At 38.4% G+C, this 24913-nt stretch overlaps 1 protein-coding gene across 5 annotated transcripts in view; it reads left to right on the top strand.

The window, feature by feature from the left end:
• Positions 1 to 24913, top strand: part of LRRC28 (leucine rich repeat containing 28) — a 129962-nt gene that overhangs the window by 10219 nt on the left and 94830 nt on the right. For 2 of the 5 annotated variants that reach the window (XR_002733392.1, XM_023220877.1), the window contains exons 3-4: positions 13831 to 13871; positions 24587 to 24624. Coding sequence is in view for 2 of the 5 variants with exons in the window: in XM_023220877.1 (XP_023076645.1) it covers positions 13831 to 13871; positions 24587 to 24624 (79 nt within the window). In the remaining 3 variants the exon portion in view is untranslated. Of the gene's footprint in view, positions 1 to 6828; positions 6923 to 13830; positions 13872 to 24586; positions 24625 to 24913 lie in introns of those variants that run through there. The other 3 variants (XM_023220880.1, XM_023220878.1, XM_023220879.1) reach the window with 3 other exon arrangements.

The raw sequence follows: 24913 nt of genomic DNA, 5'->3' as shown, positions 1-24913 counted from the left end.
CTTTTAAAGGACACTAATTCCATTCATAAGGGCTCTGCTGTCATAATCTAATTGCCTCCCAAAGGTCCCACCTCTTTTTTTAATTTTTATTTTATTATTTTTTTTGAGATGAAGTTTTATTCTTGTTGCTCAGGCTGGAGTGCAACAGCTCTGTCTCGGCTCACGGCAACCTCTGCCTCCCGGATTTAAGTGATTCTCCTGCCTCAGCCTCCCGAGTCACTTGGATTACAGGCATGCGCCACCACGCCCAGCTAATTTTGTAATTTTAGTAGAGATGGGGTTTCTCCATGTTGGTCAGGCTAGTCTTGAACTCCCGACCTCAGGTGACCCACCCACCTCGGCCTCCCAAAGTACTAGGATTGCAGGCGTGAGCCACCATGCCCAGCTGGTCCCACCTTCTAATACCATCATCATCTTGGGGTTTAGAATTTTAATGTATGAATTTGGGGAAACACAGACATTCAGACTATACCACCTTCCACCACCTTGCTTGTGTTCATGTAATTATATATGTATTCTGTTTATATTTTTCCTTTTTTAATAACAAAAATAAAATCATACATATTTCTCTGGAAGTCTCTTTTTTCATTTCATGATATTCTCATTCCACTAACCTCTAGGCCGGTAAATGTATGTACATTCTTGTATGTATATGTATGTTTATATTTAGGATAGCCTAAAAAGTAGGATTGTTGGACTAAAGGGTAGACACGTTTTATATTTCAAAATACTTTTGGCCAGTCATGGTGGCTCATGCCTGTAATCCTAGCACTTTGGGAGGCCAAGGCGGGCAGATCACTTCAAGCTAGGAGTTTGAGACCAGGCTGGCCAACATGGTGAAACCCCGTCTCTACCAAAAATACAAACATTAGCTAGGCATGGTGGTGCACGTCTGTAGTCCCAGCTACTCGGGAGGCTGAGGCAGGAGAATCACTTGAACCTGCAAGGTTGAGTTTGCAGTAAGCTGAGATTATGCCACTGCACTCCAGCCTGGGCAACAGAGTGAGACGTGGTCTCAAAAAAACTTTTTTTAAAGCAATATTTGATTATCATTTATTCGTATAGCTGAGAAACCTTAAAACTTTTTGTTTTGTTTTGAGATAGGGTCTTGCTCTGTTGCCCAGGCTGGAGTACAGTGGCGTGATCCTGACTCACTGCAGCCCTGACCTCCTGAGCTCAAATGAGCTTCCTGCCTCAGCTTCCTGAGTAGCTGGGACTACAAGCACACACCACCACACCATACACAGCTAAGTTTTACAACTTTTTATAGAGATGGGGTCTTGCTGTGTTGCTCAGGCTGATCTCGAACTCCTGGGCTCAAGTGATCCTCTTGCCTTAGCCTCCCAAAGTGCTGAGATTACAGTGAGCCACTGTGCCTGGCCAGAACTTTCTTTTTAAACATAAGCTGGTTTATATTGAAATCTAGTTACATAGTTGATAGGTGAACAAGAAGTAGTTGTGGGGGCCGGGTGCAGTGGCTCATGCCTGTAACCCTAGCATCATTCAATTAGTGTGTATTTGTTGAGTACTTACTGTGTACCCATCATTCGTCAAGACATTGACGATAGATATATCATAGAACAGCTTCTTCTTCTCATGGAATTTTCATTTGTTGGCATTTCAAGTTTAAGGGAAAAAGATGAACTAAGACTCAGTGGCACAATGTTTGAGGGACCAGTCTACATACCTGTTTCGCTTGCCTTGAGCAGTGGTTTTATAGGTTCTATTGGAAGTAAAAGCTCAGGGCCACAAAGAAAACGAGCACTCAGAGAACTTCTCAGCAAGGCCAATTTTCTTCTGTGGAAGGATGTTGCTCATAGGCCTAGCCACCACGAGAACACACAGAACAAAGGAGAACAACGCAGATTCTGTCCTGTGTCTTTCCCTAATTAGCTGGGGTTGGACCACACAATCTAAACTAGTCCCGATTGGCTAAACATTTAAACTTTCTTAGACAAGGTAGGCACGTGATAGAGGAGAGAGGGAGGGGAGGAAGGGGTCACCTACAGGTGACTAGAAAGCTAACCTATTTCCACATAAGGAAACAGGGCTGTGGCATGTCTAGGCATATTTAGACAGGTTAAAGCTCAGCAAAAGGGTGAAGTGGGGGCTGGAACTTGGAATAAATAACAGGGGAACTGGACAAACTGTTTGAAGAGGAACCTAGCTGTATCTAACAGTTCCACAGAACCTCAGGTTTACTGAGCAATGCTGAGGTGGAGACCGAGCGATAGTCTATCTCCACTTAAGTGGAAGCAGCTTTTCTTTTGTTTGAGTATTGATGTTCTCTATGGAAACCCCCACATAGATGGGATATGCAGACAGGACCTCTAGTAAACAGATGGGTAGATAGGTCTTGAAGTTTGGCTGTGATATGGGATGGGCATAGTGGGAGGGAATTTGACAACAAAGGAGATTTTTCTTCTATTCTTCCCTTTTCTTTTCCCTTTCCTTTCCCCCTTCTCTTCTGTTTTCTAAGAGGACAGAGTAAATGCTGATAGGAAGTTCCCATTAGACAGGAGTTGAACCTCTGGAAAAAGGGAATAATTAAAAGTCCAAGTTTGCTAAGAATGGGCTCCAGAGTACACATGGAAGGATTGACCTTGGGAATATATCCTTTCCTCCTTTGTAAAAGTAAAGAAAGGGAGGACAGGTGGAAAGACAGATGTACACTGAGGGAGAGAGAGGCAGTTGAGAGAGTTTTTATCTGATGCATTTACCAGGTCAGACCATCTGCTTGGGAATGAACATTTGGGGAGAGGGCAGGTTGGAAGACTCACATGGCAGTTTGGCTAGAGAAAGATAGAATTGTTGGGTGTTATTTATAAGCAGTTGGTGATTAAGCTTATGGTGGAATCTTCTGCTTGTTTAGGGAACTTTCTCTTGCTGTACTCAGCTGTCTGAGGTATGGAGAAGGAAGACTGTGGCATTCATACAGATTTAGGTTTTTGCCAGGTGGGTGCAGTACAAGTACAGAGAGACTAAGGTTTAGGATTTGGCGAAGAGAGTGATATAACATGAAATCTGAGCTGGATTGGAGGCAAATAAAGGAAGAGTGAATACGGAGAATGGAGGTGGGCCAAAGTACCCATTGAAGTTGAAGAACTGCTGTATTGGGTAAGCCATCTGGGATATGGGACATTTTGGTGGCAGAAAAAGACCGTGGTCATGGAGAAGTTTCTGATGATGACACAGTCTGAATGTGCAAGGTGGAGGGGGCTGAGGTAGGGCCTTACAACCTTTCCTGCATTGGTACCTGTGGTCTTTGTAAGAAGGAGAAGGAATATAGCTTGGAAGCAACAATCTCCAGTCCTTTCTAAAATTCTGAAGTTCCTCAAGGGAGGAAATTAGTAGTGGGAGCATTTCAGGGCTGCAGTCCCGGGAAGTGGCTGTTTCATGGTTTGGTAGCACAACTCAGGACTGAGAGGTAAGAGATCGAAGTCCTATGGCTTAACCTCTTTGGACCTCAGTTCCTTTATTTACAATAAAAAAGGCCACAAGAGACTTTGAGGAAAGTATAAAATCTCAACCTGGAAGCAAAATCACTTAATGAATCTGTCAACTTCTTTTCTTAATGGGAACAGTTGGCCTTCCTGAGGAAATGAAAGAGTAACTTGCCCAAATACTGATAGAGCTCTTACTACTTGCTTATTTTATAAATATGAATGGACAAGAAAGAGGTATCTTTTTTTTTTTTTTGAGACGGAGTGTCACTCTCGCCCAGGCTGGAATGCAGTGGCGCGATCTCGGCTCACTATAAGCTCCGCCTTCTAGGTTCCTGCCATTCTCCTGCCTCAGCCTCCTGAGTAGCTGGGACTACAGGCGCCTGCCACCACTCCCGGCTAAGTTTTTTTTGTGTTTTTAGTAGAGACGGGGTTTCACCATGTTAGCCAGGATGGTCTTGATCTCCTGACCTTGTGATGCGTCCGCCTCGGCCTCCCAAAGTGCTGGGATTACAGGCATGAGCTGCCGCGCCCAGCCAGAGGTATCCAAATTTTAATGAAAGAGAGAGTTTGGCTTATAGCTAAGCAACAGGAGTAGATGGATCCTGATTAAGCAGTTAATTTATGCAACAAGAGATAATTTAACTTAAAAATTATATTCCACCAAGTGAAGGAAAGAGAGGTCTGTCAATCGTATTGCTGGATTGGGCTGGGAAATGAGACAGAGATGTTTTTTCTTTCCTATTAGCCCAGGAGAAAAACATTCCTGACTTTCTGCTTCAAATATGAACAGGCAAATGGAAAAAGAATACAGATAGCAAAAACACGTAAAAAGATGCACAACTTGGCCGGGCGCGGTGACTCAAGCCTGCAATCCCAGGACTTTGGGAGGCCGAGACGAGCGGATCACGAGGTCAGGAGATCAAGACCATCCTGGCTAACACGGTGAAACCCCGTCTCTACTAAAAAAAATACAAAAAACTAGCCGGGCATGGTGGCGGGCGCCTGTAGTCCCAGCTACTCAGGAGGCTGAGGCAGGAGAATGGCGTAAACCTGGGAGGCAGAGCTTGCAGTGAGCTGAGATCCGGCCACGGCACTCCAGCCTGGGCTACAGAGAGAGACTCAGTCTTAAAAAAAAAAAAAAAAGATGCTCAACTTTTAGAGGAAGTGATAAAACGCTAATCATTTTTACCTATCAGATTGGCAAAGATTAACACCTAGCCAGGCATCGAGGCATACCAGCTACTTGGCTGAGATGGGAGGATCATGTGAGCCCAGGAGTTTGAAACCAGCCTGGGCAACACAGTAAGACCTTGTCTCAAAAAAAAAAAAAAAAAAAAAAGATTAACACCTAGTGTTAAGGATAATTAATACCCAGTGTTGGGTACAGTTGGGAGAAGATACTGTCACATACTCTTAATGGAAATTAATGTTTTTGTTGGGCGGTTGGGCCATATCTAGCAAAACTGTACATGGATATGTGTTTGAATCGGCATTTTCACTTGCAAGAATCTACCCAATAGAAAAGTCTGGTGAACAAGAATGTTCATCACAGAATTGAATATGATGAAAAGTTGTTAAAACCTCAATATTCATCAATATTGGATTAGTTAAAATCTGATAGCAGCTGGCACTGTTTGAGTCTGTACCAAGTGCTCAGTTTTAAGCAAATGGCATGTATTATTTAATCCTCAGGACAATCCTATGATATAGGCACTATTATCCTTATTTTATAGACAAGTAAACTAAGGCATAGAAAGTACATCAAACTGATAGTGATTACAGTTGTAGATGGGTGGAGAGTGTTGTGAGGATACGGGTGGAGGCTGAAAGAAACAGGGCCTTACTTAAGTGTTTACAGGAAAAGGGAAAGCCCTACTAGTAAGTTTGGTTTATATTAGTTTCAGTAAATATTTATTTTTATGGTTCAGAGTTAGTTAAAATAAGATGGTTAGAATACAGTACCACTAAGGTTTTATCAGGCTTTCTAATCAGTGAGTCTAAATATTTTGATTTACAGTGATGCATATGTTTATGCCATATTGACATAGATGACTCTCTCAGCTGGTGGCTAGATGACAGTGAGAGAGGTTGATGGCTAGGAAAGTCACAACTATATCTGCCACCCCCCCACTTGAATTTGGTAATAGTAGGATCTGGATCAAATAAGGATCAGAGCACCGTAAGGGGAAAAACAGTAAGTTAAGGAGATGGCCTAAAAGAGCATCATACAGCCAAGTGCGGTAGGAAAAACAGGGAGCGGGAATTAAGTTTTGTTGTTGGTTTGGTTCATTTTGAATTCCAGAGCAAGGACTTCTTGTTTTTCTCCAGTCTGTTGGATCCTTGCAGCTTGAACAGCTGCTAGGATGCAGGACCTCCATAATTGCCATGATTGCACTGTTCTTGAGCTGGCTCTGTATAAAAGCATCTCTGTTTTTTAAATTGACTGTGGAAATATGTGAGTATATTAAATAGTAAAGCATTCTAATGGTCTGTTAGTGTTTTAGTGTTTGTATGTAATATGTGATACTGTTCTGGAAAACAGCCATTACATTTATCCTGTCTTCATAATACACATGTGCCTGAAAATTAAGTTTTGTTACAACAACTTATTTTCCTGTTGAATTTTCAGAGTTAGAAGCTTTTATGTCATTGTTACCGCTTCCTTGTCAGTAATGTGGAACAGTGACTCCTTGTCAAATAATTAAGAAACTCAAGCCTCTCATATGTCATAAAGACTTTCATTTTTCAGGAAAATGAATGTCTGTTCCATAACTCTATTTATGGAGTCATAGGATTTTAAAGCTAGAAGCTTTATTGATAATGTAGATAATTTTTCTTTCTGAAGAAACTAAGAAGAGGATAATGGTTGGTCCTAAAGTCACTTTTATGGCTTTTCAGTGCAAAAATAAGGTCTCCTAATTTGTGGTCCAGTTAGTTTTGCTTCATTTTAATTCTGCAGATATTTATTGATAACCTCTTCCTAGTCTAGCACCACCATGCTGTTAAAATTTAACCATGTTTATCCACTGTGTAGAAATTAAGTGCTGCATGTTAAGTGAATTTTCCCAGTTAATTTTTGTAAAGCCTGTGTCTGAGTTTTCCTGTGAATAAAAGTCTGGCTTACTAGAAATATTTTTAAAGCATGTATCATTCTTTGCTTTTTAAATAAAATATAGGGAACCTGACTTAGCATATACCCTGTAATTTGTAGTTTCTGCCTAGGGAGTTAGGAGGGGGACAGTTTAGAAAGAGGTGGCAGGGCTAGGGGTCTTTTCCTTAGAACAGACCATTTTCTTGTATACTTAAAGGGTGTTATTTGCAAGCAAAAGACTCAAAACCATTGGTATATGTATGTTTCCACAAGTTTAAATTCATTTTTCAGGCATTCACTATAATGAGGCACCTGTGTACTAGAAGTGAGACGCCAGTGTCTAAATGTTAGTCCCATCGAATCAGTCAACAAATACATACGTTATGTAAGTAAGGCACTTGTACACTGATCTTGGAACATGCTCCCCACCCCACCCCCTCAAACCAAACAGTTATGTCATAAACTTACAGAACTGTTCAAGCTAGGCGTAATCTTAAATCATTGATCTGGCTTAATGGGAATGTGTTTGGTATTCTATTTTTGTGTGTATTTTTATATTGCTTTGAAAATTTCATTTATAAAGTCATACTTATGGCATGTTTATTAAATAGGATTTTTAAAAAATAAAAAGCTAGGTAAGACTCTTGATGCTTATAACCTCCAACCCTTGTTTCTGACATTGATATAACTTTCGGTTTTAACAAGTATTTTTAAGATAAACACTTCAAGAGGCATTGCAGCAATTTTTGATGCCTGTTTTTTCTTTTGAAAAATCTTTTCTTGGCAATCAAATTTCTATCAAATTCAGAAACATTTTATTTTTGTAAATGTACTGGATGTATAGTGTTTTTTTATTTTGAGGTCATTCTGTAAGTTTTTGCTAAGTTAAAAATGTCAGTCTTGATGTTTGTTTTATGTTTTTTGCCAGAAAACATTTGCAGTTTTGAAGGTACTTAAAATATTTTCGTTTACATCTCTTAAGATGACAATTTTAATCTCTATAAATGCTAAGCAAATACTTTCATTTATTTCTAAGAAAAATAATCTAAAACATTTATCATTCATATAGTTAAGTAGTTATTATTTATGTTTTATATTTGAAAGAGCTGAGTTTAAGTGAAAAATCAGTAGTGAATATAAAGGTATGAATTCTGCACACTTTACCAGCCACATGTGCTATTCACTTTTTTTTTCTTTGGAGACAGTGTTTCACCCAGGCTGAAGTACTATGGCACGAACTCAGCTCACCTCTGCCTCCCGGGTTCAAGTGATTCTCCTGCCTCAGCCTCCTGAGTAGCTGAGATTACAGGCACCCGCCACCACGCCTGGCTAATTTTTGTGTTTTTAGTAGAGACGGGGTTTCACCATGTTGGCCGTGCTGGTCTTGAACTCCTGACCTCAGGTGATCCACTTCCCTCAGCCTCCCAAAGTGTTAGGATTACAGACGTGAGCCACCATGCCTGGCCTTAACATTTAAATTAAAGTGAGATAATATTAAAACTTCAGTTCCTCCATCACATAACCACATTTTAATTGCTTCATAGCCACATGTGGCTAGTGTCTGCCATATTGGACAGCACAGATAAAGAGTGTTTCCATCATGGCAGAGAGAGAAACAAAGGAAAATGAGTAATAATTATGAAGTGAGTCAAGAGACAAAGGTAATGGTAACTAGGACCCTGAAGGCATTTATGCTACTGCGGAAGAAGAAAGAATGCTGGTTCCCTCGTTCTGTACCATTAGCCTGCTAGGGTTTCCGATTCCTCTGTTGATAAATATTGCTCTATGACATATATACAAATGGAGGGAAATACTGGAGAAGGAATGGGCAAGTTGAAAAGAGGTCTACCACAGTTTTAAAAAATCTGGACACGTGGTATTTAACTCATGCCGTGTACCTGCTCAGAAGCAATAACATCAAATTATTGATCCAACTAAAAAGTTTGTTAAGTGTGTTGTGGTAGTTTGTGAATGAAGTACTTTTTATTCCTTCAGTACCAAAACTTCATTAACTTTTTAAAAATGAAAACCAATTTATTGGGGTGAAACTGACATAACATAAAATTAATCCTATTGAAATGAACAGTAGGATTCAATACATTCACCGTGTATGCAGCCGCCTCTGTCTAGTTCCAAACATTTCATTCACTCCAGAGTAAAACCCCTCACCCATTAAGCAGTTTCTCCCCATTCCCTCGCCCCCACCCTCAGCTCCCACACCCAGCCCTGGTAACCAGCAATCTGTTTTCTCTCTGGGTTAACTCTAGATATTTTATATAAATGGGATCACAAAATATGAAACTTTGTGTATCTGGCTTCTTTCACTTAGCAAAGTGTTTCCAAGGTTTATCCAAGTTTTAGCATAAGTCTGTACTTCATATTTTTTTTTTTTTTTTTTTTTTTTGTGGTTCAGTAGGATCCCATTGTATGGCTGTACCACCATTTGTTTACCCATTCATCTACTGATGGACATTTGGGCTATTTCCACCTTTTAGCTATTGTGAGTAGTGCTGTTATGAACATGAATGTACATGTTAAAGGACCTGTTTTCAGTTCGTTTGGGTATATAAATAAGAGAGGAATTTCAGGGTCATATGATAATTTTATGCTTAATTTTTTGAGGAACCACAAAACTTTTCCACAGTGACTGAGCCAACCTCCTGGGTTCAAGGGATTCTCTTGCCTCAACCTCTGGAGTAGCTCGTACTATAGGCACATGCCACCATGCCCACCTATTTTTTGTGTATTTTTAGTAGAGATGACGTTTGACCAGGTTGGTCAGGCTGGTCTCGAACTCTTGATTTCAAATGATCCACCCACCTTGGCTTCCCGAAATGCTGAGATTATAGGCATGAGCCACTGCACCCGGCCAGTGTGTCTATTGTTTCTATTGCTGTTCATGCTTTTGATGTAATAGCTATCAATTCATTGCCAAATCTAAGATTATGGAGATTTACTCCTATGTTTTCTTCTATGAAGTTTGGTTTTAGCTCTTAAATTTAAGTTGCTGATCCATTTTGAGTTAATTTTTGTATGTGGTATGAGATAGTGATCCAAATTCATTCTGCTTTCTTCTACTTTTTATAACTTCTATAAGAACTGAAATGCATTTAATCTGTGACTTCTTTGAAATGTGTTGTTAGAAGCCAGGATGGAGCAGGTTTTTCCGAACCCTGAGTCCTAGTGGCTTATAACAGCACACATATTTCTTGTCTACACTGTACTAGTCTCTCAGAGCCTGGAGCCTCTGCTCAGGATTGAAGCTGACAAAACGTCCAGCATGTGGCGGTCTCTGTGGAAGGGGTGAGGTCTTTTGTGCTCAATCTTGTCAAGGCTTCCACTTTGGCTTAATTTCACTAACCAAGCAAGTTACTTAGCCGTGGCCAGCTTGATGAAAGATGTGCAGTCCTAGCAGGTGTTCGGAAAGAGAAGGAAAGAAAGTAGATAATGCACAGTGCCCACCAGAAAATATCACTGAACACGATGGTGTTTGCAAAATATTTGATGTATTTGTTCCAAGTTTAAAAATTTTAAAACATTCCCATTTAAGTGGAGTCTAAAAGGATATGGTAAAGCATTATTGATTCAGAATTTGGGGTAAGTTTTATACTAACTGTGCTTGCTGAAGTTTGCTTTTTCATTATTGTAAAGAAAAGTTGTTTAGCTAGATAGCAATGTAAATGGGATTTAATGAAGAGAATCCTTGGCTTGATTTAGAAAAACAATTTCTAGGTAATTAAGTAGGAGGTATTTGAGTACATGTTATATTCATTTGATAAACTTTTCTGTTTCAAATAGTGAAACAAGAAGGCAATAATAGTAATAGATTTGAGAAGCACTTTAAGACTATTGCTTTTATCAGGATTTTAAATTTAAAAACATTAAAACACTTCATAGCTTGTAAATCCTATGGATTAGGATACAGTAATTTGTGTGACTTCCATAATCCAACATTAGAGCTTGGTTACCCACAAAGTAACAAAAATTTGGACATTAATTTCTAGTTGTCTAGTCTCTTACATGCTGTATCTAAATTGTAGAAGTATAAATATTGAAATGTATAGCATTTGTCAGCTACATTGCTAAAAATATGGCATTAGAAAACAGAGAGTGATATTATGGAACACCAGTAGGTGTCAGTCACAGCCTGTGCAAGGGCTGATTATTTGCCAGGAGTTTGGGGCATCTATTCCTAAGTGTCTGTGTGTTTTAAGGCATTATTCTAATGAACTGCAGTTTTCTCAAAGTGAATGTGCTTATTTTTAAATAAAAACACAATGTACTTACTTGTTAATAAAGACATAAAGATGCTCTATTGGCAGCAAAAGCATTATTTCAGTGCTTAATTGTGTGTAGAGCTACAGCTCAAAAGTACTAACTAGTTTGTCATGGAAAGATTAGAATGCTATTTGACGGAGCCGAGTAGACATGCAGAAAGAATGGCCGTAGAGTGTGTGAATTAGCCAGATAAAGTATTGATATTAGCAGATGAAACTAGGTGAAGGTCTTAACAGTCAAACAGCATTTCTTTTTGGACAAATCTTTCCTTTTTATAGGAACAGCTATAATTAAGGCCCTCTACCCACTGGTTCCCTAATTTTTCTAGGATGCTTTGTATGTATGCCCATAAACGGAAGTGTATAGTCTCAAGGGAGATACTGATAATAAAAACAAAACGCTCCAGGGATTTAGACAGATCCACAAGGAACATCTGAGAAATGACTAGTTTTGAAGGACCTTGTTGCATATATCAGTATAGAAACTTGGGGCAAAAAGAATCACAGCTTTCAGCATTTGAAAACGAAATACAAATGATACTGATAAGAGTGGGTACTCAAAAATGCTTCCTTGATTTCTTAACAATATTCATATTCAGTGATACTTGGTTATCACAAAAGGGAAGGATATGTATATATAAACAGTTTGGGATACTGTTGCTAACTATTTACATCAGTATGCCGGTATGACATTAATAATGACATTTTCTGGTTTAAAATAAACCAGTGATGTTCCATTGTGTTCAGGATTTTTTAAAAGCTATTCCTTAGTATAAAATATAAGCCCTTAGTGATCTGTTCCTTGCCATTCTCTGTAAAATCATACATCTTCATACCCAATGGCCCAGACATACCAAACTAATGTCACTTGTCCTAGTGAATGTTTAGATCTCAAATTGTATACAGTTGATTATAATCAATTGTATAACAGCTGATGCTGCACACAGCAGATCTTAAAATTCAATTTTAATTTTTTTCAATTATAAAAGACACATGCTCATTGTTAAAAATCCAAGTTTCTCTATGAAAAATTTCTTGGTTATTTAAAATAGTCAACTTTCTAGTCCTTAACACATTAGTTTTTCTATTGCCATGATTGTTTTTCTAACAGGATATTTTAAAATGTAAGATTTCTTCAGGAGTGCTGTTATGTAGTTATAGCAGAATGGATTGTATTTGCAGTTTCCCAGTTGTACCTTGTTTTCTTTTGGCTTTTCATATGTTGCTTCTTGTGCCTAGAAAGCTGTACAGAATTACCCTCCTCTTCATTCCATGTCAGCCTGTTATAATTTATGTCTTTCGGAACTCGGGTCAGACCTAATGTCTTCTAAAAAGCCATTCTTGATTCGTTATTACTGTTACACAGTTTACCCTATAGTGTGCTTGAATGTAGATGAAAAAAATTAGTTTTGACTCAGTATGATCCTCCAGCCTTTTGACTCTTTCTTTTCGTATGTGTAAATTTGAACCCCCTGTGTGTGTGTGTGTGTGTGTGTGTGAGTGAGAGAGAGAGAGAGAGATTATATGTGTATATATGCATATATCTGTGTGTGTGTGTGTGTGTGTGTGTGTGCGCGCAGACTGGCTTTCAGTTATTTACAGGAGGCTTTCTCCCCTACCCAGTACCTCCAGCAGAGAAGCCTGCTTTCAGTCTGTGAGTAGAATTGTTCTAGGATTCTTTTCATGGAAAGGCCAGCCCTTTCAGGACTCTGACATTTTCTGGGTAAGGGACCTAGGTTTGTCTGCCTTTCTCTCTTCTGCCAATGGCCAATTTCCTGTCCCTCCCACATCACACCTCTACTCTGATCTCCAGACCTGTGGCCAGGTCTGACACTCCCATGGACCACATGAGCTCCAGCTTTCCCTGTTCATTTGGAGCTTAGTCGGGTCTTGTACCTGGGGGCCCTGCAGATTTCCCTTATTTTCTCTTGAGGAGCATGATTTGAGAATTTAGAGGATATATTAGTTTTTTAGGGCTGCTGTGACAAATTGTCAAAAACTGGGTGACTTAAAACAACAAAAATGTATTCTCTGACAGTTCTTGAGACAAGAATTCCGCAATCAAGGTGTGGTACGAAATGGTTCCTTTTCAGATTGGTTCCTTCTCAGGGCTCTGAGGGAGCATGTGCTCTTTGCGTTTCTCCTTGCTGGGAGTTGCCAGCAACCTTCGGTGTTCCTCAGCTTCCAGTTGTATCACTTCAGTTTCTGGTTCTTCCCTCTGTCTGTGTCTGTGAAGCACATTTTCATTTCTTCCATGACCATGGATTTTGAGGTTTGTGGTTTCTCTAAGTCAGGGGTCCCCAATTCCTGGGCTATGGACCTGGTACCTGTTAGGACTGGGGCTGCACAGCAGGAGGTGAGTGGCAGGCAAGTGAGGGAAGCTTCATCTGTATTGACAGCCACACCCTGTCACTTGCATTACCGCCTGAATGCCACCTCTTGTCCCATCAGCAGCAGCATTAGATTCTCATAGCAGAAACCCTATTGTGAACTGCACATGTGAGGGATGTAGGTTGCACACTTGTTATGAGAATCTAATGCCTGATGATCTGTCACAGTCTCCCATCACCCCCAGATGGGACCATCTAGTTGCAGGAAAACAAGCTTAGAGCTCCCACTGCTTCTTCATTATGGGGAGTTCTATAATTACTTCATTATGTATTACAATGTAATAATAATAGAAATAAAGTGCAAAATAAACTTAATGCGCTTGAATCATCCCCACACCACCCCCACAACCTTGTCTGGAAAATTTGTCTTCCAGGAAACCAGTCCCTGGAGACAAAAATGTTGGGGACCGCTGCTCTAAGAGATATTGCTTTTTATTGTTCAAATTTATAAATTTAAATTGTAGTATGGTCTCTGTAAGAATAGAACCCAGACCTGCTGATTAATTATTTTCACATTTTCTCAAAATTTACACCCCTCAAAAAGGTAGTACTTTGTATTTAAATAAATTAGAAATGTTTAGACGTTTTTCAAAAATAAAATTTAATTCTGAGTTTTTAATTTTCAGCCAGAAAACCTTGCTCAGAAGCTTCCAAACCTTGTGGAACTGTGAGTCTGTTTATTCAAATTTTTTAAAAACCAGAATGAACATAATTCTAAGTTATTTGAAATAATAGGATATGTCATCTTAATGTATTAATTTGTTATTTTTTGGTATCATGGTCATGGTACTCATGTAGGTAGACCTGTGATTCTACTAAACCCAATAGTATTTTAAAGTATTTAACCATTTACAATTGTATTTTAAATATTTCACTTCAAGGTAGTGAAGATGATGAGAAATGCCTTTTCTCTGGGTACAGTGTCTTCTGTCACAGCATCTTTCTGGATAGTCCATGTAATTGGGAAACTCTATTATTGTTATTACTACTACTATGTGTAATACTTCATATAAACAGATAGTGTAAAATGTGTAAAATATACAGTAAAAGTCTCTTTTCCTGCATCCTCCACGCTTCCTTTGTTTTAGTTCTTTTTATAATTACCTCCAAGTGCTAAATACTATGTTTACACTATTGTTTTTTTAATGCACCCATGTTAATTATCTGTTAACTTACCACTAAGGAAGATAAATTTAGATATCTTATATTTCCCTCTCTGTCTAGTTGCCTCCTAATTTTTTGCAGGAGGGTTTGCATTTCTATTTCTTGTACTCTTTGTTGTTTGGCACGATTTTCAAGAGGTCAAGGAAGGAAATCTAGCCTTATACCTGCCATCTTTTCTGTCATGTCCTTTGTCCCATCCTTTTATTTTGAAAAATTTCAAACTAACAAGAAAGTTGAAAACATAGAAAGAACACCCATATACCCTTCACCTAAATTTAACCAATTTTGACATTTTGCCACATTTGCTTTCTCTTTCCCTTTTCTACCTGTCTCCTACCCCTCTGCCCCCCAGAAGCTGAATGATTTGAAAGTAAATTACAGACATAATGTCATTATCACACCTAAGGAAAGTAATATTCATTATAATTTAATACACAGCTTATGTTTAAATTATGCAAGTTTTCAAAAATAATGTATTTTAAAAGTAGATGTCTGAATTCACTGGATTATTTCCTCTTGATTACATTGATTTAAACATTTTTGATGGTGTTTGACTGCAAAACTTGCTTTATCAAGTTTTTGTTTTCATCCTTTTGTATGTGTGTATATGTGTATTATTTTCTGAAGTTTCTGATAGTTATGCACATCATGGTTTTTTCTTTTCCTCTAAATACTTAAGTATGTATTTCTAGGAACAAGGCTGTCTTTCCATCTTTTTAGTTTACTTTTGTGTCCTTTAGGTACTTTATAGTTTTATTTAAAATAGGTTTTGAAAATTTCTAAAGTCTGTTACTAAGTATTGAATCTTTTTTTCACTATTGTAAATGAATTTTGTCATGTGTTATATCTTCTAACTGGTTATGTTTTGTATATATGAACAATATTGATTTTTGTGTGTTAATTTTATATCCTGGTATCTTGCTGAAATCTTTATTGTTCCAATTAGTTTTCATGATAGATTCTCTATAAAGTTTTCTAGATGTACTCTTACGTTGGAAAATACAGATAGTGTTACTTCTTTTCCAACTGTTATCCCTTTAATTACTTTCTCTAGTCTTATTGCATTGGCTAGTTCCTCCAGACAATGTGAAAGTGTCCTGGAGATAGTGGACGTCCTCGTCTTCTTTCTTTAAAAAAAAAAAAAAAAAATTAAGACCGAATTTCACTCTTGTCGCCCAAGCTGGAGTGCAGTGGCACGATCTCGGCTCACTGCAACCTCTGCCTCCCGGGTTCAAGCAATTGTCCTGCCTCAACCTCCCAAGTAACTGGGATTACAGGCGTCCACCACCATGCCTGGCTAATTTTTGTATTTTTACATACAAAATTATGGAGACAGGGTTTCATCATCTTGGTCAGGCTAGTCTCAAACTCCTGAGCTTGTGATCCACCCGCGTCAGCCTCCTAAAGTGCTGGGATTACAGGCATGAGCCACTGTGCCCGGCCTCTTATCTTCTTTCTGACCTTGCTGGGAATGCCTCTAGGGTTTTCCCCATTAAGAAAGATGCTGGCTTTACAGTTAAAGTATCTGTAATCTATTGTTTTAAGCAAATATTCATCTTTATTAATTATCTATTGCTGCTTAACAACTTACCTGCAAATGTAGTGATTTAAACATTCAATATCTTATATTTTCTGAGGCCCCAGAATCTGGGCCTGACTTAGCTGGGTGCCTTTGCCTCCAGGTCTCTTACAAAACTGCAGTCAAGGTTGTTGGCCAGGACTGCAGTCTCATCTGAAGACTTAACTGAAGAAGGACCTTCTTCTATGTTCATTCATGTGGTTGTTGTCAGGTTCAATTCTTTGTAGGCTGTTGAACTGCAGGACTCTGTTTCTTGCTTAGTGTTGGCTAGAACACCTCCCTCAGTTCCTTGCCATTTGGCCTTTCTATAGGATAGTTTACAACATAGCAGCTGGCTTCCATCAGAGCAAGCAAGCCAAAGAGCAAGAGAGAGTATACACTTTCTCCCAATCCCTGGTAATCACTAATCTACTTTCTGTCTCTGGATATGCCTTTTTCTGGATGTTTTGTATTAGTGGAATGAAACAATATGTGGCCTTTTGTATCTGACTGCATTAACATAGCATAATGTTTTCAAGGTTTGTTCATGTTGTAGCAGGTATCAGAATTCATTTGTTTTTATGGCTGAATAATATTCCATTGAGTAGATACATGACGTTTTGTTTATCTATTCATCAATTGATAGACATTTGTGATGTTTCCACATTTTGAAAGCTTTTCCTTTTACAGTTTCTGGTTTGTCAGTTGTTTGTTACAACTGTTTCAGGCAGCTGTGAAGTTAAACACTTGCCTGTAATTTGTTTCAGTTTACAATGGTTTTTGCACTGGGCAATCTCCTAGTCAGATGGAATAAAGACAGCCTTGCAAGTGGGTCTTCCAGGGAACCATGAGACGAATCTTTGACAGTTCTCTGAGAAGGAAGCTTTTAAGGCACTCTGACGTGGTCTTACCCCTTGCTACTGCTTTTCTCCTTGATTATGGGCTGTTGGTTTTTCAGTCTTCTGCAGAGCAGGAGAGTGGGGTTAGGACTAGAGCAAGTGAAAATACCATGAAGCCTACAACCCACTGTTCTTACTGACGTTCAGTCATTTTTTTCTTGAATAAATTCTCCCTATATTACTGTAAGCCTTAGATTCATTTCCAGAGTTCTCAACATGTAGCATTTGGACATTTCTGACAGTTTCTCATTGTTTTTATGGAAGGGAATTTTTGGAGGTTCTTACTCTACCAATTTTGCTCAAAATTTTTAGTTTTGTAAAAAAACTGCCAGTTTACCAGATTAGCTGTCCCATTTTACATTTCCCCGGCAATGTATGATTGTTCCAGTGTCTGCACATCTTACCAGCATTTGGTGTTGTCTTTGTTATTTTAGTCATTTTGATAGATGTGTGGTTTTTATTACGTTGGAATTTTCATTTGTATTTCTATAATGACTAATGATATTGAACATCTTTTTGTATGCTTATTTGTCATTGGCATCTTTCTTTTGGTGAAATGTCTATTGCTCATCTTCTGGTTGTATTTTTTTTTAATTTATGAGTCTTAAGAGTTCTTTGTAAACTATTTTTCTGTTTTATATGTTGTTGACAAATATTGTCTCCCAGTGTATAGCTTGTGTTTTCATCTTCTTTATGTTCTTTTGCAGAGCAAAAGTTTTACATTTTGATGAGGTCCAGTTTATCATTTTTTGCTTTTATGTGTCCTGCTTTTGATGGCACGTCTAAAAACTCTGTCTAGCCCTATGTCCCAAAGACTTTCTCCTTTCCCCACCCACCCCCCAAAGTCTTACAGTTTTTTATTGTACATTTATCACCTATATTAAAAATTTTTTTTTCTGGGATTAGAATTCTTAGTGACCATTTTATTTTCCTATCAGTCCTTTCATGATATTCATTATTCCCTGGTGTGCATAGTTTCTGAAGAAACATCTACAGTTGTTACATTTGTTCCTTTGTGTGTAATGTGTCTTTTTCTCCCTTGGGCTACTTTGAAGGGTTTTCATTTTTTACACTAGTTTTAAGGGATTTGATTTAGATGTATCTTGTTGTGGTTTTCTTCTTTCTTACCTTTGAGGTTCATGGGGCATCTTGGGGTTGTGTCTTCACAGTTTTTATCAAATTTGGAAAATTTTGACATTGTTTCTTCAGAGACTTACTTATATACCCTGTTCCTGGCCCCTGCTGGTGGAACTCTTGCATGCTTGTTAGACTGTTTAATACTGTCCTGTAGTCACAAAGACTCTTCATTTCCTTTTCAAACTTTTATTCCCTATGTGCTTCAGTTTAGACAAATTGTATATTCTAGTTAAGAGTCAGTAATATTTTCTTCTTCAGTGTCTAATGTACTATACTAATCCCACTCAGTGAAGTTTTCTCTTTGGTTATTGTATTTTTTTTTTTTTTAAGAGACAGGGTCTTACTCTGTCACCCAGGCTGGAGTGCAGTGACTCTATCCTAGCTTATTGCAGCCTTGAACTCCTGGGCTCAAGGGATCCTCCCATCTCAGCCTCCCAAGTAGCTAGAAGTACAGGCATGCACCATCATGCCCAGCTAAATTTTAAATTTTTTCATAGACATGGGGTCTTGCTGTGTTGCCCAGGCTGGCTTTCTGTGTGTGTTTTTGAGACAAGGTCTTACACTGTCACCCAGGAGTCACACTGGAGTGTAGTGATGCAATCGTGGCTCACTGTAACTTCAAACTCCTGGTCTCAAGTGATCCTCCTGCCTCAGCCACCCAAAGCTCTGGGATTATAGGAGTGAGCCACTGTGCCCAGCCTGTTATTGTATTTATGATATCTGGAAGTTCTATTTATGCTTCTTTATATCTTATAGTTCTTACAATGTTCATATTTTCATTTAAATAGCTGAATATAGTTGTTATAGCTCTTTTAATGTCCTGTTTGCTAATTCTATCATCTGTGTCATACTGGTTTTATTTGTAGTAACTGGTGTTTCTCCTGGTTATGGGTCATATTTTTCTGATTCTTGGAATGTCTAATACTATTTTATTGGATGATGGACCTTATAAAGTTTGCATTTTTGAGAGTCTAAATTTTATTGTCTCCTTTTTTCTGGCATGCAGCTATTTGCAGTTTATTTTGATCCTTTTATGGCTTATTTTTATACTTTGTTAGGATAGGTGGGTAGATTAGCCCTATTACTAAAATATGAGCTTTCCAGAGTCTTTCTTGAATACCTCAAATGATCAACAAGGATTTGGCACACTTGCTCAGAACTTGAATGTCTCTCAACCCTATGTGAGTTTTGCAGACTGTTCAGCTGATTGATTTTCAGCTGCTTTTTGCCTGGAGTTCCTTTTATTTTTCTTCTATTATTTTTTGAGATGGGGGTCTCATTATATTGCTCAGGCTGGTCTTGAATTTTTGTCCTCAAGTGATCCTCCTGCTTCATCCTCCCAAGTAGCTAGGGTTATGGGTATGACCCACTGTACCCTGCTAGAGTTTCTCTTCTGTGTGTTTGTGCTAGAATTCAGCTATGAGTGAGGCCAAGGGATTCCTTATGTAAATTGTTTTGTTTGTTTGTTTTTTGTAGTAGTGGCTCTCTCTTCTTCAGAACTTTACCCCACAACTGCCAGTTGCCTCAGGTTCCCTGAACTCTAATATGTGTCCCCTGAACTCTGATATGTGTCTCCATAACTCAGTGAGACTTCTGTACTTTGTTTGGGCTCTCCTTCCTGTTCTACAGTCCAGAATTTGCCTCTAGGAAGAAAGCTAGGGAGATTGTGTGGCTTACTTCCTTTCTCGTAGGGAATGTAGTCCTAGTTGCCTTTGTTAATATCTGAAAATAACTGTTTCATGTACGGTCGTGCACAGCATAATGATGTCTTCGTCAACGACAGGCCACATATGTAATGGTGGTCCCATAAGATTATAATACTGTGTTTTTACTGTACCTTTTCTATACTTCTATGCTGTACCTTTTCTATGTTTACATATGTTTAGATACACAAATACATTGTGTATCAGTTGTCTGATTGTGTTACAGTTGTCTGCAGTATTCAGTACAATAACATACTGTCCAGATTTGTAGCCTAAGAGCAACTACACCTTACAACCTAGGCATGTGGTAGGCTCTACTATCTAGGTTTGTGTAAGAACACCCTATGGGCTGGGCATGGTGGCTCACGCCTGTAATCCCAGTACTTTGGGAGGCTGAGGTGGGCGGATCATGAGGTCAGGAGATCAAGACCATCCTGGCTAACAAGGTGAAAACCCATCTCTGCTAAAAATACAAAAAATTAGCCGGGCGTGGTGGCAGGCGCCTGTAGTCCCAACTACTCAGGAGGCTAAGGCAGGAGAGTGGCGTGAACCTGGGAGGCGGAGCTTGCAGTGAGCCGAGATTGCGCCACTGCACTCCCGCCTGGGAGACAGAGCGAGACTCCATCTCAAATAAAATAAAAATAAAATAAAATAAAATAAAACAAGAACACCTATGATGTTTGCACAACAAGGAAATCACCTAATAACACATTTCTTAGAACATATCCCAGTTATTAAGTGGCACGTGACTGTATTTCATCCAGTTTTCTTGTTTGTAACAGTTGGGTAAATCCCGTTTACTCCATTGCTGTTATTCATCCTGACTGAAAGTAGAAGTCCTGTTTCTTTAATTAAATTTTATTTATTTATTTATTTTTGAGATGAAGTTTCACTCTTATTGCCCAGGCTGGAGTACAGTGGCACAATCTCAACTCACTGGAACCTCTGCCTCCTGGGTTCAAGAGATTTTCCTGCCTCAGCCTCCCGAGTAGCTGGGAGTACAGGCATGTGCCATCACACCCAGCTAATTTTTGTAGTTTTAGTAGAGATGAGGTTTCTCCATGTTGGTCAGGCTGGTCTCGCACTCCTGACCTCAGGTGATCCACCTGCTTTGGCCTCCCAAAGTGCTGGGATTACAGGTGTGAGCCGTTGCACCCAAACTAAAAAAATTTTTTTAAATAACTTTTTTATCTTGGAACAATTTTATATTTATAGAAAAGTTATAAACATAGTACAGAGCATTCTGGTATACCCCTTACCCAGTTTGTCTTGTTGTTAACATCTTAGAATTCCATGGTACAGGCCGGGAGCGGTGGCTCACGCCTGTAATCCTAGCACTTTGGGAGGCCGAGGCGGGCAGATCACGAGGTCAGAAGCTTGAGACCAGCCTGACCAACATGCTGAAACCCCATCTCTACTAAAAATACAAAAAACATTAGCCAGGTGTGGTGGCAAGCACCTGTAATCCCAGCTACTCAGGAGGCTGAGGCAGGAGAATCACCTGAACCGGGGAGGCGGAGGTTGCAGTGAGCAGAGATGGAGCCATGACACTCTAACTGGGGTGACAGAGGGAGACTCCATCTCAAAAAAAAAAAAAAAAGAATTCCATGGTTCATTTGTCAAAACAAAGAAGCTGACTTTGGAATATTCCTATTAAGTAAACATCTATATTTAACGTTGTTTAAAAAAGCTGCCAAGCCATTTTCCAAAGTGTGTATACCCCAAAGTGGCATTCCCACCAACAATGAATGAGAGTTCCTGCATTATTTGAGTAGAAGAGGAACATAATAAGAACATTGGAACATCAACATTTCAACTACTCTGAAATTACCAAAATTAAGTAAAAGGAAGGGACTTAAATTTGAAAGTGCTAAGCCTATGATTACAAATGACTCATAATAACTATAATAACAACAATAACAAGAGCATTCATTTAAATCCTACTGGGAGTCAAGCGCTATTCTAAGAGCTTTACATTTATTAATTCATTTAGTCCCTGCAACATCATAGATTAGGAGAGAGAGCAGTTCAGTAATTTCTCCATAGTCACATGGCTATTAAGGTGCAGGCAGTTTGGCTTCAGAGCCCGCTCTCTGATCCACTTTACCAGTAATGGTTCTTAATTGGTTGTACATCAGGATTATTTGAGTTGAGATGGTGTTTCACTTGCTACAGGATGGTTTGGGGCACCAGTAAGACCCCTGGTGATTCTAATGTGCAGTTAGGATTGGCAACACTCTGTATTATTTTTTTAAAGATACATTTATTGAGCGTCATGATCACACTACTACATTTAGCAATCAACAGCATGGGTGCAAAAAAAATCTACATTAAAACCTTTGTTGGAATGCTTTACACTTTCCACAGAACAGAAACTAAAATAGCCTGTTATACAATTATTCACAAATACAGTCCTCAAGTTTTTTGCCCATATACATGAGTATTTGTCTAAAACATGTCTTCTTTATAGCATCTAGGCCCTGCCACCACTGTGCTTGGCTGAGTTCACAAAACTGTTGTAACCTGTAGCTTCCCTGTCACTTCTCTAGCTCTCCTCTCGTGCAAAGCTTTGTTTCCTGACAGTAATTAAAATCTTCCGACAATGCCATAGCTACTGCTGCTACTGGAACTGGCATAGCCACTTTGGTTTCATGGTTTGGTCAAGTATTAGCCTCTACCACCATAGGAGCCAGAGCTTCTGCCACCATTGTCCTCCCTTCATGGGTTCAAAATGTGAAGACTGACTGTTGTAATTGTCAAAATCATTCTTTCACCACTTCCAGAATTGCTTCCTTGTAGCCATCCCCACTGCCACCATATCCACCATCACCATGGCTGCCACCAACCCCACCATGACTGCTGAAGTTTCTTCCACGACCAAAGTTGTCATTCCCATCAAAACCACCTCCACGACCACCACCAAAATTTCCAGAACCACTTCAGCCTCTTTGGTTGGATGAAGCACTAGCCATCTCTTGCTTTGATGGAGCTTTCCTAACTTCACAGTTGTGGCCATTCACATTGTGGTATTTCTGAATGACAGTCTTATCCACGGAGTCATGGTCATCAGAGGTTACAAAGTCAAACCCCTTTTCTTGTCACTGTCTCAGTCAGTTTCAATCACTTCAGTTTTTCCATACTGTTCAAAATAATGTTAGGTAATGTTCTTCGGTGTCTTCTTTAATGTCACCAACAAATATCTTTTTCACAGTTAAGTAGGCACCTGGTCTTTGAGAATCTTCTCGTGAGACAGCTGTCTTTAGTCCCACAACTCTTCCATCCACCTTGTGTGGCCTTGCATTCGTGGCTGCATCCACCTGCTCCACAGTGGCATAGTGACAAACCCAAAGCCCCAGTGCGCTTGGTGTTGGGATCTTTCATGACCACACGGACCATGAGCATTCCCCATTGCTCAGAATGGCTCCTCAGGCTCTCATCGGTTGTTTCAAAGCTCACACCTCCAATGAAGAGCTTCCATAGCTGTTCGGGCTCTTTAGGAGACTGACTTAGACATGATGGCAGGGGGAGGAGAGACTTTAACGATGCTTCTTCAGCAGCATCCACAGGCAGCCACTGTGTACTGTTTCATACAGCATCTTCATTATATGTAGATAATATTTTAAAGTCTGTTTGAAAAATTCTAATCATAATAGTGGGTACTTCAGTTCATATTTTGATTTGGACATTTTAATGTCTTTTTTGTAGGTAGAGCTTGAATTGAGGCAAGTATTTTGTTGAAAAAATTTTTTTAAATCAGTTCTCTATTTTGATTTACGTATTCCTTCCTAAAATTAATGTTTAAAGATTATTGATTTTAAAATGTATAATCATTTCATATATAGAAAGCAAGGAATGAAGTATATCATAGAGTAAATGGTGGGCTTATTTAGATTGTGTTATACCCAGCAGATTAATTAACCTTCTACAAAATTGATTTAATTCAACATAAAATAATCTTCATAAAAGTATTAATTAATTTGCTGTCTTATTTTGTGTTTATTGACATTTTAATATTCAATATTAGACTTTAAGAATGCAGAAGAAAACTTTTAAATTCTATTTAAAAGTACTTTATAAGATTTATTTTAAAAGTACAATAAATAAAACCATAGGTTTGAAAGTAAAGTTTACTAAAATCTAGTTCTGTTGTCTTTAAATCAATGATATAAATTTATTTTCTTAAATTATTGCTGTATGATCTCCAGCATTCACTTGTTTTGCTCTGAATAGTTGGTTATTTATTGCAGGAAGTCTCCACCAGAGTGTGCTCAAGACACTGTAGTGGGAAAAGTGTTACTTAGGCTCACCCTGACTTCTCAGCCTCTGTGAAAAAGAAAATTTTTTAAGAGAAGCATTTGATTTCTTGTTACAAAATTTATTTTGCCATGAAATAAATTCTGTACCTTGACAGTTGAGTAGTTCTACAGACACTGTAAATGAAGAGTATTTAATCTCTCCGTTGTTGGTTCTCAGTATGCATGCTAGCTAGAAATATCTTTATTTTGTAAAGTTATTTTTTAGAAATGAAAAGTTCATCTTCCTTTACACAATAGGTGTTGATTTTTTTCTCACAATAAGTATGTTTTTTAAAGCCTGAATAAAATGAACTGGAAAAACTAGTAATTTGTGTTATGAAGTTAAAAAAAAACCTTATAGTTTATCTATTATGTATGCTTTTATTTTAAAATAACAACTAAATCAGTAAACAGATTTAATATTTGCAATTCTAGTACAAAATATTATTCTCAAAGTATTATTAGTTAGCTGTGATAACCATTATTGTATGTTGATGCATTAGAGTAGGGTGTGAAAGTTGTGGCCTATTTATATTTGATAAATTTCTAAGTGAGCATTTTATAAACTGATTATCTGACAAAAGTACTTAATGACAATAGCTGTTTTTTTTCTTTTTCCTTCCTAGATACCTGCACTCAAATAACATAGTTGTGGTTCCAGAAGGTATGTTTACTTAAAAGTTTTAGTTAGAAGATAATATAATTTAAGCTTTGCTTTATAGATAGAACAAATTTTAATTTTAAGACACTTTAATTTTTTAGCTTCAAAACTTTTTTTCTTCTAGTAAGTCCAGTTAAGAACTATAATTAAATAAATAAGTCTAAAATGGTTATAATGGTTAGGTAAACTATTATTAGATAAATTCCTGTTAGGTAGATAATAAGTTCTAAATTTAATGAATCTAGTTAAGAATTCTGGTCAGATAAAAAAGGCCCTGTGTATCATTTCTTGA

The sequence above is a fragment of the Piliocolobus tephrosceles genome, chromosome 6 (assembly GCF_002776525.5).
Source record: "Piliocolobus tephrosceles isolate RC106 chromosome 6, ASM277652v3, whole genome shotgun sequence".
Classification (NCBI taxonomy): Eukaryota; Metazoa; Chordata; class Mammalia; order Primates; family Cercopithecidae; genus Piliocolobus; species Piliocolobus tephrosceles.
This window is presented reverse-complemented; position numbering and strand designations above follow the sequence as displayed.